The 15,008-nt window shown below is 34.6% G+C and overlaps 2 protein-coding genes and 1 long non-coding RNA gene across 3 annotated transcripts; all 3 read right to left on the reverse strand.

The window, feature by feature from the left end:
• Positions 1 to 1,352: 1,352 nt before the first annotated feature.
• Positions 1,353 to 1,980, reverse strand: LOC131858035 (uncharacterized). The gene is made up of 3 exons (XR_009358841.1): positions 1,792 to 1,980; positions 1,514 to 1,583; positions 1,353 to 1,433 (listed from the first exon to the last, which is right to left on the reverse strand). It is a non-coding gene; the product is annotated as an uncharacterized LOC131858035 (long non-coding RNA).
• Positions 1,981 to 4,404: 2,424 nt separating this feature from the next.
• Positions 4,405 to 6,564, reverse strand: LOC131032991 (ATP-dependent DNA helicase PIF1-like). Its single transcript, XM_057964090.2, has one exon. The coding sequence runs from the start codon at positions 6,562 to 6,564 to the stop codon at positions 4,405 to 4,407; it is 2,160 nt and encodes a 719-aa protein (XP_057820073.2).
• Positions 6,565 to 10,915: 4,351 nt separating this feature from the next.
• Positions 10,916 to 12,692, reverse strand: LOC131032989 (replication protein A 70 kDa DNA-binding subunit A-like). Its single transcript, XM_059211597.1, has 3 exons — positions 12,648 to 12,692; positions 11,963 to 12,240; positions 10,916 to 11,861 (listed from the first exon to the last, which is right to left on the reverse strand). Exons 1-3 carry the CDS (start codon positions 12,690 to 12,692, stop codon positions 10,916 to 10,918), a joined length of 1,269 nt encoding a protein of 422 aa, XP_059067580.1.
• Between the last annotated feature and the right edge of the window lie 2,316 nt (positions 12,693 to 15,008).

Raw genomic sequence — 15,008 nt, forward strand, 5'->3', positions numbered from 1 at the left:
TATGGGAATCTGAATATTTTACAAATCTCAAATTCAACAACTTTACAATTGACATGGAGATTTAAATCAGCAACATAGGATTCATACCTAACACAATGTGCAGGAAAACGATTGTGGGTAAAAACTTTATAGCAAAAAGAAGTCAAGTATGTAGTATCTTGATAGAATGTCACAAAAGAGTCACTTCTTTCAATTTGGCTAGTTATTTATGGTCTAGGAACATTAAATAAGACTTCCTGAAGTCAAATTATTTATTTGGTGAAATGTATAGAGGTGTTTGTGAAAAGTGTTATGTGGTGAAATGACAGCCATTGAAATTGTAGAATCGTGCAAAATCAATAATATATGGGTGAACAGAATTCAACACAAATATTTAAATGAATGAAGAGTTAAATTTTTTATTTACCTCATGTTCAGTAGTATGGAGCGAGCAAATGACTTGCTAAAGTAGAATAAATACAGATTAAAACTGCAGTATAGAAAGAGTTTAAAAGCTCGCAACTTGGAAATCTTTCGAGTGTTATTTTTATCGAATAGTATAATGCTATAATTTATAAAATAATTTAATAAATACAAAAAAAAATTGGCATGTTAAAATCAGAGTAACAAGTAATATCTGACAAGAAAGAGGAATAGGCAATATACATTTTGTAGATCATGGCGAGGAATGTCATGCCTATCAAGTAGATCAACCTTCATAGATTTGTAAGTGGCAATTTGTAACTATTGCAATGTGTATGAAGTGCAATCCTGTAGAGAGGAGTGTGTAAGATGAGAAGGTGCCAAAAACATGGAGCTGTAAGAATTCCTAAATGCAGAGTTCAGTGGGTAGAAAAAGAGCAAAAGGTAGGTTAAAAAAGTGCAAAAGACGGGAAAAGATAAACCTTAGAAAGCTTGTAGAATGTATTGAATGTAGGATTGGATTATCGTGGAGGGCGCATCAACAAAATTTTGCAAGGATAATTGTTCCTACAGTGAGAAGAAAAATTAAACAAATGATAGCATTTAAAATGGAAGAAAGGTATTGGAAAGCAATGAATTATTCAAGTAAAATTGAATAATAGCAAGAAAGAAAATGCGAGCAATGCAAAATATTTCATTGAAATTTGTAACTGACCTAATTAGTGTCATAAATCTGGAATGCAGCGAAGTTTCAAAACACGCAAATTGTTTGTTTTTTTTGTCTGCAATTTTTGGAAGGGCAACACTATAGAATAAAGAAAATGTTGAAGGACAACAAAATTTAAATCTGTTTGTAATGGGGAGATAAAACATTAGAATAAAGAATGGTAAAAGTGGCCAATAGCTATAATGGTGAAATTTAATTTTTTTTAAGAAAGCAAAAGGAATATGACCTGAAATATGTGGAACAAAATGAATGGATATTGGTGAAATAGGAAAGCTGATTTAGTTTGGTTGGTCAAAGGTTTTGCCTGCATTGAAGGAATCGACGTCAGAAGGATTAATTTGGTAAAGTTGCAAAGCAGATATAAAGTATGAATTTGGAAATGACCTAAAAATGTTTGTTTGTAATCGGCATGGAGTGCAATCATGGGTATGTTGTTGTCTGTTAATATGTATCTCTACAACAAAAAGAAGAAATATGGTTAGTTTCTTAAATTCAACATATATACAATTAATGTGCTAAAACAACTGAAGTGGCGTGGCAAAGGGAAGTATGTTTAGTAATTGACATTATTCGAAGTTTTCTTAGAGTAGGCCTTGAAAGAATTACATGGCCACATAAAAAGAAGAGAATGCAAACTTTGTGTGTTGGGCAAGTATGCATACCTTCAATTTGCAACAGGAAAACTGGATTGAATGGTTGATTCAGAAGGTTTGCACTGGAGAGGCAATGTATTGTAGCTAGCGTACAAAGAGGCAAGTTAGTTTAAAGTGAGGGAAAGCAATGTTAGAGTAGTAAAATGTGTGAACAGAGTATGTTCGAAGCGAAAAAAGTAAATGTCATACCTGGGTGAGTTGTTTATGTTGCAGTAGTGACTTTTGAATGGAACAGATACTTTTGTAACAAAAGTTATTAGAGGTATAACACACAGGTACTCTAACAATGAGACTAATAAAAGCTATTATAAATGTTTGAGTTGTGTAAACTTTAAAACTGATTACAAATATATTCATTTTGGTGTTAAAAGAGTTAGAAAGTTAATTGTGGGTTGAGCAAACCATGTTTTGCAGAGAAAAAGAACAAACTAAGCATAGCATTGGTTTTATTGTGTATAACTTTGTATAATTGACATTGACAAGACAGTCTAGCTACAACTAGTGCTAACTTGAAAAGTGAGAAGAGTGCAAGCATGGGTATGTTGTTCTCTGTTAATATGTATGTCTACAACAAAAAGAAGAAATATGTTTAGTTTCTTAAATTCAACATATTTACAATTCATGTGCTAAAACAACTGAAGTGGTGTGGCAAAGAGAAGTTTGTTTATTAATTGATTTTATTCGAAGATTTGTTAGAATATGCCTTGAAAGAATTACATCGCGACATAAAAAGAAGAGAATGTAAACTATATCTGTTGGGTAGGTATGCATACCTTCAATTTGTAGTAGGAAAACTGGACTGGACGGTTGATTGAGAAGGTTTGCACTAGAGAGGTAATGTATTGTAGCTGGCGCACAAAGATGGAAGTTGTTAAAAGTGATGGAAAGCAATGTTAGAGCAGTAAAACGTGTCAATAGAGTATGTTCGAAGCAAAAAAAGTAAATATCATACCTGGGAGAGTTGTTTATGCTGCAGCTGTGACTTTTGAATGCAACAGACACTTTTGCAACAAAACTTATCAGAGGTATAATACAGAGTTCCTCTAACAATGAGATTCATAAAAGCTGTTACAAATGTTTGAGTTGTATAAAGTTTAAAACTGATTAGAAATATACTCATTGTAGTGTTAAAACAGTTAGAAAGTTAATTGTGGGGTGAGCAACACATGTTTTGCAGTAAAAAAGAACAAACTAAGCATAGCATTGTTTTTATTGTGTATAACTTTGTATAATTGACATTCATAGAGATTTCAGCTACAACCAGTGCTAACTTGAAAAGTGAGAAGAGTGAAAGGGTGGGTATGTTGTTCTGTGTTAATATGCATCTCTACAACAAAAAGATGAAATATGTTTAGTTTGTTAAATTCAACATATATACAATTTATGTGTTAAAACAACTGAAGTGACGTGGCAAAGAGAAGTTTGTTTATTAATTGATTTTATTTGAAGATTTGTTAGAATATGCCTTGAAAGAATTACATGGACACATAAAAAGAAGGGTATGTAAACTATGTATGTTGGGTAGGTATGCATACCTTCAATTTGTAGTTGGAAAACTGGATTGAACGGTTGATTGTGAAGGTTTGCACTGGAAAGGCAATGTACTATACTTGGCGTACAAAGAGGCAAGTTAGTTAAAAGTGAGGGAAAGAAAAGTTAGAGCAGTAAAAAGTGTCAACAGAGTATGTTCAAAGCCCAAAAAGTAATTATCATACTTGGAAGAGTTGTTTATGTTGCAGCAATAGACACTTTTGTAACAAAACTTATCAGAGGTATAATACATAGTTCGTCTAACAATGAGATTAATAAAAGTTGTTACAAATGTTCGATTTGTATAAAGTTTAAAACTGATTAGAAATATACTCATTTTAGTGTGAAAAGAGTTAGAAAGTTAATTGAGGGTTGAGCAACAAATGTTTTGCAGAGAAAAAGAACAGACTAAGCATAGCACTATTTTTTTGTGTATAACTTTGTATAATTGACATTGACAAGACATTTCAGCTACAACCAGTGCTAACTTGAAAAGTGAGAACGAGAACATCAAACTGGCCATCTGTGATTTCTTCAAAGAATTCTATGGCCAGATAAAAAGAAGAGAATGTAAACTTTGTATGTTTGATAGGTATGTACACCTGCATTTTGCAGGAGAAAACTGCATTGAATAGTTGATTGATAACAAGTGAAGTGGATAGGCAATGTGTTGTAGCTATATTAGAAAGAGGCAAGTTAGATAAAAGTGACATCAAGCAATGTTGAAGCATAAAAGTTTGTTAACAGAGTATATTTGAAGCAATAAAAGTAACATATCATACCTGAGATAGTTGTTTATGTTGGAGCAGTGAGCGATGTGAATCCGCAATGCGTTGCAGCCGTAGTATACCTGATATATCTTTAGACAATCATTGCAGCCTGTATAGATAGGAAAACTTGTGTGTAGAGTTCAATGCAGCATGGAGGATGTCTTAGAATGAATGCAGTCTAAAATGAACAGTGAGGGAAAAAGAGTTAGTACCAGGGACGATTAAGAATGTACATGCTGTGAAGATGTAAAACCATGTAAAATTGTAATTACCTTGTTGAAAGTAGAGGAATGTAACAAAGATGGTTTTGGAGTAAAATATTTTAAGGTGAATAGATATCTATTTGGGTAGAGAGTAGCTGCAAACGAGTTTCTTCTTTCTTTCTAACGGTTGTATAAGCATTATTTTTCAGTTTGGAAAACCTTTCAAAAGAGAATGGTGGTTCGATCCGTATCCCATCAATTGTCTTCACTCTTGAAATAGCTGTGAATGTGAGCCCTTTCTTTTCAGTATTACCTATGTCAATGGTAGCTCTGTCTAATGTAAGACCTTGGGATTTGTGAATAGTGATGGCCCAAGACATTGTTAAAGGTACTTGCGTACGCCTGCCTCGTGTTATTGGCAAAATGGGTATGTCTCTTGGATGTTCTATATCCCATGGAGGTCCATTATAATCCTTGAATTTGACAACCACATATTTTGGTAAGTTTGGCGGTTTTGTATTGTTTTCATATACAATTGTTTTAATGAGACCAATAGTGCCATTGACAAGGCCAACTTGGATCCACAAGTTAGCTATTAACATCACTTGCTGATTAATAGAAAGTAGTACTTCCAATGGTAGATGTTCATTGTTGTCATATTCAGTATTTGTTTGCTTACCAATTGTAGCTAAACTTAGAGCGACAGGCAAATTTAATTCTTTGAGCATTTTTCTGTTATGCAAGCGTGCAGATTCATTTGTTGCAAATAGGTGGATCGAAGAGTTGAAATCTTTTTTTTGTTGAATAGTTAACGTTGTATTTGTCTGGCACATCAGAAACTGCCAATCATGTTGCAATGCTTGAGCGTTTCTTAAGTTGTGAAGGAGTGCTCTGAATTGTTGTTGTCTTATAGATGCACCTTGTTGGCAGAAAATAGTGTCCAATGTTATGACAATAGTAAAAGAATGCCATAAACTGAGGGTTGTAGAGTGCGAAGCATATACAAGTTTATCCATTATAGGGGGAAGCTGAGCAAGATCACCAACAAGAATCATGGACACCCCACCAAAGCTGTCATGTTGATTGTTAGGGAAAGCTTGGCGTAAGCGGCTATCTATCTTAAGTAGTAGTTTCAGGCCTAAAAAGCTCATTTCGTCTATTAGAATATATTTGATATGTTTCAATTGCTCTTGCAATGTCATTAATGACTGCCCTGTCAAAGGATGCATTTCTTTTATAGGTATGCATAATCCTGCATGGATTGTTGTCGCTTGTATATTAAATGCAACAACACTTGTTGGTGCTAAAACAAGCAATGGGTTTGTCATCACAGGTGGAGATATGTTTAATTCTTTCCTAATACAATCTATTAAAAAAGATTTACCAGTGCCAGCAGTGCCTTGAACAATCATTCGTAGAGGTGTTGTTGTAGATAGATTATTATGATGCTGTAGAATAATGTTGAGTGCAGCTTTTTGCTTGGGTGATAGCGAGTTTTTTTTTATGTCTTCGGTGGAGATTTGCATGCTAGTGTGTTGGAATTGTAGCTTGCTTGAAGTTATGAACTGAAGGGCAGTGCAGTCTAGTTGATCATCCACAACAGTTGCTCCCCAAAAGTGGCTAATATCATAATCATGACGACCTAGCATTTGCAGATCATTCTGGGCAAAGTTATTTGTAGCTCCCATTTGTGAAAGCAGCTCCCACTCGTATAGATATGTATCATCTTGATGTTGGTAACCATTATTGTCACTGTCATCTTCATTTGGAAGGCTGCAATCATCTATAATTTGTTGATTTCCCAAACAGCTGTAATTAGTCTTTTTAAAGTTTTTCCAATTTTCTATAATTTGTTCCTTTGAAGCTCCTATTTCAGTTGGGATGTCACGGAACGGTTTGTATAGAAGTAGTTCAGACAAACAAAAAATCTTGAACTGATTGGTATCTTCATCAGGAGGCTCTGTAAATTGAGGATATACAGTGACAATTGCTTTTTTATCCCTGATGTGCCATTTTGTTTTCTTGCATTGAGAATTATATGAAAACCCTTGTGCTGATTGTAGCAAATTTGTTGCATTTAATTCAAAAGGGCGCTGCATATAAGCATGGATATAAGTTGTGGAAAGGTCAACTCCATTATCTGATTTTATGACGCAGTGCAGTATTTCTCTGCCAACATTTAGAGAGACAAATTGTCGGCTACAACTTAGAAGAGGCAATTTCTGTAACATATGGCAAGTTTCTTGTGCACTGATATGATGGTATGCTACTATGCCCATCATAAATTTTTGATATGTTAATAAGATGCTATCTTCATATTTACTTGTATTTAGTATTGTTTTCAACATTTCAATATAGGATTGTGATTTGTTTTCTGATTTGGAAGCATACTTTGAAATGTATTGGAGGACAGTTTTTTTTGAAGTGACTGGTTGACAATCAATATTAGCTCTCCATAGTGAAAGCATCCAAGGATTATGAATATTCAAATGATCATCATTCCTTGTAGGTTTATAGCATGGGTTGTTTTCATTGTCAACTGTCAACGTAGACATTTCTTGTTGAACCCATGGAGCTTTGTAACGACATTCAAATGTGGGACCTTTTTTCTTGAGGCTTGTATGTTCTGTGCATTTTGTGTGTCTCTGTAAATTATTAAGCAATGCTTCAGAGAGCCATAAGAAGCCATGAATATGTCCGGAGCCTCGGTGTTGCCATTCATACCTATACTAATGATCCTTTGCTTTGAACAACTTTTGAATAACTTCTTCACGAAATATTGTAAATCTATTGTGAAGGTATAAGGCTGTTATATGTGGATTGCAGATCACATGGTCTGTAAGTTGTTTTCTTGTAAACTATGTGGTTTGGCCATCATTTTCAGAGAAAAGCCTATGCAAATTAGGCCATTTGGTATCAGCTGAGCTCAACGTAAAGAATAGTGTTGGGGTCCCCAATTGGAAGATCATTGCAGCAAGCTCTTTTTTAGATTTATGCCAATATGCACGGGTGCCTCGAAGTGTTGCACCAAAACACAACAATTGATTAGGCAGCTGATCATCAAGAGTGTTTTGCAATCGTTCATGAAGCGCTTCCATAGTGGTTGGGATAGACTCTCCCAAACTACTTCTAATGAAGATAGCTGCAGATTGCTGCGAACGATGTCTCATAATTAGATTGTAAATATAATATCAGAATCTAACATGTTGTCCAAATCTTTGATCAGCATATCTCAGTAAGTGGAGAGCATATTCATGCAAATGAACATGTTTGATATGTGGCTGCAGTGGAAGTGCAACTCCAGATGGGAAAAGGGTTGGGAATTCCATGCTTAATAAGCCTATTGTATTATATTCATTTATTGGAGACAAGTTAATTTTAGGCCAAGGCATATTATTATCAGTATCAGCATCTAACTATAAGGTTCTCTTAACTGTATCTAGTTCACGGGTTGGAGTAGGCAGTTTTGGAATAAAAGATGATGAAATTTCTGCATCATATTCATTGCAATTGTCAAGAAGGTCTTCTATTGGTGGAATAGCTGTTACATCAGTATGTTCTTCTAAAGAGCGGAGCATATTTGATATATCTATTGTAGTATTAGGAAGCAGGTTGACAACATCATTATAGTACTGGTCATGTTGTATTTTATAGCTCAATTCATCCATAACATGGAATTTATTCACATAACAATCATATTTTGTGCCTTGTATATTACTTCGGTGGACAATAAGAACTTCAAGGTCTTTTAGTTTTCGTGGCAAAAGCTTTACAATTTCTGAAATATCTTGGGGAAAACTTATTGTGTGACCAGGATATTTGTATTGGCCACCTCTTCCATGTCTGACTTGCAAAACAGGGGCAACCCTAGCTATAAGCATCTCCTCTACTTGGGTAAGTATTTTTAACACAATAGGTTGCTCGCTTGGGTCTAAGTTATTTGCCAAGGAGAAACAATGAACACCATTTTCAGAAAAGCATCTTGAATAGATAATATGTTGTTGGTTCCTGCGTAGCAGCATTCTAATATATCTTTCCTTACAAATACTACATGTTTGAAGCATGGACAATGAATCAATGCGATGTTGGAAGGCTTGCAATGTTTGAATGTATTGTACAAAAGAGAAACAATTTGTTGTGCATTGTTGTGTTGTTGTAGGCTGCAATATTGTCTGATGGTATAGAGGTTGTCTGTTTTGTGCTGCATGTTTCTGTTGTAGTTTGCTACTATGCAATGAAGGTTGTTGTATTTGTTGCGATACAATACTGTTCTGGCCACATGAGAAAGGAAGGCTCTGATTCAGAATAAGCGAATCTGAATCTATCATCTATGGGGTGTTGCATGGTGCAGGTGTAGGCAAGACCATTTTGTGTTTCATTCGCTCCAGACAACACTTTTTAGAGATTTCTTCTCTATGTTGTGCATAATAGCGACAATTTTGTTCTCTTTTTTTTGCTTTCCTAAGATTGCATTCTTGTGGTGGGGTCTGCATTAATATTTTAGACAATTTAAACGAACAGAGCATATAAGATGTTGAGTGTGCAAGAAACAACTCGTAAAGATAGTGTCTATGTTCTAATCTATATAGTTGCATTTGAAACTTCTGCTTGATGAAATCTTTGAATTGCACATGTTAAATACTTTTGCACAAAATTTAAGCACATATCCATACATATAACTATACATGCATTGAGACATGTATGTACATAAAAGAATATGGCTAGAGACAAGGTTACTTACATATGTAGGGACAAAACTTTCAAGAGAGACAATGTTGTGCATGTTCATATTTATGTACCGCGAGTGGCTGCCTTTGTGTGAACATGTTTATAGGTGCACGACACTTTGCAGCTATGTTAAAATGTATGTGTATGGTTTTTCTTTATAAATATATAAACCAATTTCCATGATATACACATACATGTGTATGTATTTCTATATAGAAGCACAAACATATACATACAATCATTTATGCAGTGATACATGCACGCACATAAAAAAAATGTTGCACATGGATTTACTCACATATGCAGGCACATAACTTTCAGGATATATAAGATTGTTCATGGGTATATATATCTATTGTGAATGCCTTCCTTTGTATGTACATGTATAGAGGTGCATATATGGTTGTATGTATGCAAGTATGTAGCTGTGGAGGACCATATGTACGCATGTACGTGTATGGAAATATATGTAAATGCACATAGAAATCTATAGGTATTTTTTGTATATCGCGATACATAAATGGAGATATTTATCTTTATGCATAGCGGTAAATACTGGAGAGAACATATAAGGCAACAAACATTTACATAAATTGAATGAATACAAAGAAGAATATGACAGCTGTTGGATGCTCAAAACTTCCATTTCAATTTACAGTTCAACGTTAATGAGAAACATAAGTTTGTGTGGACCAAGCATTAGAACGTATCTAAAAGGATTCAAAATATTACAATAAAAGCAAGAGACAGGTCAACAAAATGCTTTGAATATTTAATAACAATAAACATAAAGAACATTATACAACATATTGACATTGCAGATTATAATTTGAAATGGGCAGGGATAGCATGGTGGAATAACATAATATAGAAATCATGATTTTGAGGTCAAGAAATTTGTTAAAACAACATAGGTTGAAGCTATTGGTTCTTGTTTTAATATTTGCCTCAATGTGTAATCTATATGGTTTGTTTCTTATTATATTTGTACAACATAGTATAAATATAGATATAAAAATTAAGAATTTTTGGAAAACATGGTTGTTTAATAATTACATAACATAAAAAGGCACAAAAGGATATAAGATAACAAGTTGCAAAGAAGCAAAACTACATTTGATTTTTTTTTGATGAATAGAAGCATGGCAGAACAAAAGCAATGTCAAAAACCAAAAGTCCTAGACAGCCAAAAAAACATGAGTTTAGATAGTGTTGATATACACAACGGTCGATAATTTAGTTCTGTTTGTTGATTACCACTAAAAACTAGGAACAAGCTATCTATTGTATGAAGATGAAAAGGCTTGTGAAAAGCATCACTATCTAGTTAGTCTGGAGCTCTGAAGTTGTAGTCATCCGAGCAATCTCTGCAAGCAGAAGAACACTTTCAGCTTGGTAATCAATTTTGGCAACTTTGGTAATCGTTGCTTTGAGCTTGGGCTCTTAATTATACATGTCTGTTCTAATAGAGAGTGTGAAAACAAAGGAAGACAAAAGCACATGCTTGATAATGGACTGGGGTGTTTTTTGTGTATTCAAATCGTATTGCAGCATGTAAAGCTCCTTGGCAGATATTTGCAGTATATTTGTGCCAACCTCATCAAAGGCAGTAGCCCAAAGAGTGCCTGTATGATCTTGGAGCTTCATCTGCAATAAGTATTTGTAATTGCATTCTGACACATGAGTTTGACATCTTGAACAAAACCATTGATTATCATTTTGCTGGACGCATTTCTTCTTACACTCTTTTCCATTAAATTTCAAAGGGCAGGCTGGATAGCAAAAAGAATCAGTTTTAATGATTCTCACAACAACCCTAATAGTAGTTTCAACTGTTTCAGAGAGAAAACTTGTACGCTCTAAAACAACTGTGATTGTCATCCTACTGTATTGTGAGTTAAGCTATCCAGCAACACACGATAGTGGTAAAAGGGCATCTAGAATCTTTCCTCTTGACATAAGTGTCTCTGTTTCAGGGATAGAAGGGTTTATATTTAGAGTTGTTGCCGTGGTTGTGTTGATCACCTTTCCATTGAAATAACCAACACGAGCATTTCTGACTGCAAGGACAACAACTGTTTGGGTTGTGTGCATGTTTTTCAATTCTTCACCTAGCCCTTGCCATGTTGCTCCCCATAAGTTAACATCGATAGTAAAAGTTGAGACATCATTTATTTTTACAGTTCTCTTCATTACTTCGCTTCCATCCTTCCTGCGAATTAATGAGGGTTCTCCAACAACAACTACAATACCAATAACATCAACTAAAGTGTTGTTGGTGCAGTATGTAATTTCATTGATTGGTATGAATTGAGAATTATTTGCTTGACTTTTAACAACAACATCACAACGCTTCAATATTGAATTGTTGTCCAAAGTTATCTCAAGATGGCTGTTAAGCTTACTCCATTTTGTGTTAGCTTCTTTAACGCAACCTTTTGACATAGTATAATATGTTCCTGGTTCAACCCTATGATAATGCATCTCTGTTACATCACCAAAGCAAGTTATTCTAATTTCAGTACCTTCATCATCTATCATGTCAAAGCTAAATACTTGGCCAGTGGACTTTGGTGTACTGTACTGATGCATCTTCTTCTTGTTTGTCACATGTCCCTTTATCGTCCATTTATTTTGAAAGGGGTTCAAGGCTTTACTCGGGCTGATATTGACAAAAGATTCGTGCTGCACAGGTAGGAGGTGTATTCCAAATTTAAGAGATCGTTTAGTTGTGGCAGGTGTGTCTTGACCCAACATTTGTTGTTCTTGCTCTTTAAAAAGATATCTAGGTTTCCCAAGCAATGGAGAATTGGTAAATTTGATAGCAAGGCTGAAAATTACTATAGTCCTGTAAAATGAACAAAATAAGAGGTTGAATAATCTGGATAGTGTGGAAAGGGAGATTTGAAAAGCCAAGAATAAACCAGGAAAACATATAGAGGGCCGTACCTCGAGTTCCAAATATTTCTACAAGCATAAGCTGTCAATGATAGGATAGTGCCAATCTTTAATGTCTTTGAAATAAGTAAATCACTATACTTAGGTGGGAGGATCGCCAATTGCATGTGCGTGGCATCAGACAAAACAACCTTATATTGGGCATTGTCATTTTCATCGTCTGTCAATTTTTCAAAAGACAAAAGCTGAAGCAGTGGAGAGGGGACATCATCCCCAATGTTGATGCAGAGGAGTACATGTGGGGTCAATTGTAGATGTGGTTCCACTTCCTACAAGGAAAATAGAAGACAACCAAATAGATACACAAGGTCATGTACATTCATATGCATAGGCATGGGCATGGCAGCCCTTTTTTTTTGGGGGGGGGGTTCCAATTTGTATTACTATCTATGTGTGTTTTTGTTTACAGGTGTTATTTTTGTGTGCATGGATAGATTATAGATTGATGTATTGAAGCATGCAAATGCACAAGGACAATGCAGAGAACATCTCTATCAATTTATTTATATATATAAATACATAAATAGATGCAAAAAAACACTTTAAACAATGACATATGTTGGTATATGCAGTTGCATTGATGGATGAGAATTCTTCGCAAAACTAAAGAAAAAATAGAGATATAATCTTTGTAAATAACATGAATATGAGAAAACATATGTATAAACAAGCTCACCGAAGTTTCTGTAGAAGGTTGTTGCGAGGCAGTAGGAGAGGCCATCGAAGATGACATAGTGGCAGCCGTGCTTGAGAGATGACGAATGGGGTTTTGAACGGTGAAATAGTGAGTCTATGTCACAACAATTAAAATAAGTGAATATATTTCAACGGTAAGCACAACTCATATTGCACTTGGGATCAAGAGCAAATCTTCAGTCCAATGAGAATGCAATGAAAATTGAAAGTTACAATCAGCAATGTATATGTATAGTTAGAAGACAAGCACTTATCAAGAACACTTGGAATATCCTCCTCTGCATTCAAAGAGTTTTAGTAAAAGGGAAAATAGAAAACGCTCTAATCAACGATAAAACAAGTGCTGCATAGATACAATAAATGCATTTTAGACTCAAGTAAATTTCTAATTACTTATATATGCACAAATGTTCAATATTTAGGTTCAGTTGTACATAACATGCAGGTACAACTATTGGAGCAATGAATCTGGTCTGCCTCTCTTATTGTAATTGACCATAAACAATTGCCACATAGATGCAATAAATGCCTCCCAGAGTCAAGTAATTTTCTGATCACGAGAAACTGTACAAATTAAATCTGGCATCTATCTATATTTCTGACAACCATTCACATAGTTCAAGTTTTGCAAGGGTTAAAGTGAAAAAGATTGCAGGATTTGAAGGGGTTAAATCAGATAATTTCCTCAATTGCAGAACAAGAAGAGAAATATAAGGCAGTGCATTAGAAGAGAGACAGGGCCATTTGATGGGATCGATTTGAATAAATATTGCAAAATATCATCTCCACCACAACAAAATAATTGCTCAAATACAATTTGTAGTGTATGCAGTGAAATTTAGAAACTCTGCAGACATGGCAATGGGGAAAGTCAATGATTCAATGATATGGTTTTTTTTGGTCCAATGGCACACTAATCATTGGGGGTTGGTGTGAAACTTGTGCTTCATTTCATGATACTTATTCAGTTGTCAATTCTTAGTTCAGATGCTAAACTGGGTGGGTATGTGCAGAGTTGGTGTGTGTAAGCTATGTTATAAAGGGGTAATGTGTGCTTTGAACTCTAAGCCTCTTTACAAATTTAGCAGACAATGGTTGGCATAGAGGCAACCTACATAGCATATACATATACATATATGTGTAAACATATAGATATATACGTATACAACTATATGTTTATGAGTAACTGCAATATACTTATGCATCGATTTGCATATGAAGATGAGCAACTATAATGAACGCCACAACGAATTCTAGTGAATATGTATATGGTTGTATATGTCAGCTACATCCATATGCATATACATATAAGTTGACTGAACTGCTGTTGATTGTATATGGTTGTATATGTATTTTTTTGGCTGGGTGTTGACGCAATGTGTATGACTATTGACTGAATTGCCAAGACACTTGCTAAAGTGGCTTCAAATTCAAAACATGTCAGTATACCATTAAGTAGATGTAAGTAGCCACATCAAAGGGAGTTGGTGAACATTTTATCCTCAATATTTGTGTAAAGTGAATTGTCATAGAAATAACCTCAAGAGCAACGAGCATAAGATTCATTTCACAGTTCAAAATATCTTGTGGTGAAGAAACAAATAAGCATCCAACACTAAGTATTGCAATAACAGCATATATGAAAACAACAACATCTAAATCCACAAAACCAATGCTTTCATTTAACAGATAACAACATATTTGTTTTAGAATGAAATAAAACACAGCAAAAAGTGATCTGGGTATGCACGGGTTCCCAAAAGAATTCACAAAAATCATGGTGAATGACTTATTTAAACATGCTGCACAAAATTGTGCCACGCTGTCAACAATGGCAACGAGGAAAAATAGGCATAGTTTGCATGATAAATGCAACAGAACCCCGCCAAAGCAGAATTTTCTTAAAAACGAGACAAACGAAAACCAGTCTCTCTAAGCTTGTAGATCAATCCTTGTACAAAAAATGGAAGGCAGATGTAAAAACAGTGTGGTTTGAAGAGCTACTAGATTCTTGGGGTCGAGACAAGCTTTTTGCAGCGTTTTAAATTCCAAGCACACACAACCATGTAAATGTATGTGCATATGTATATATCTGCATATGCCAACTAAATATACATATGGTTGTATAGCAAATACCAAGGAACTTCATATACATATACATATATATAGACATACACACATATATGTATACCGCCATATGTCTTTGAGCAACTATAACAAACAACATAGCAAATTCCATTGAAAATGTATGTGGTTGTATATGTCAAGTACGTTCATGTGCATATACATATAAGTTGACTGAACTGGTGTTGAGTGTATACGATTGTGTATGCATTTTTTT

This window comes from Cryptomeria japonica, chromosome 9, assembly GCF_030272615.1.
Source record: "Cryptomeria japonica chromosome 9, Sugi_1.0, whole genome shotgun sequence".
Taxonomy (NCBI): domain Eukaryota; kingdom Viridiplantae; phylum Streptophyta; class Pinopsida; order Cupressales; family Cupressaceae; genus Cryptomeria; species Cryptomeria japonica.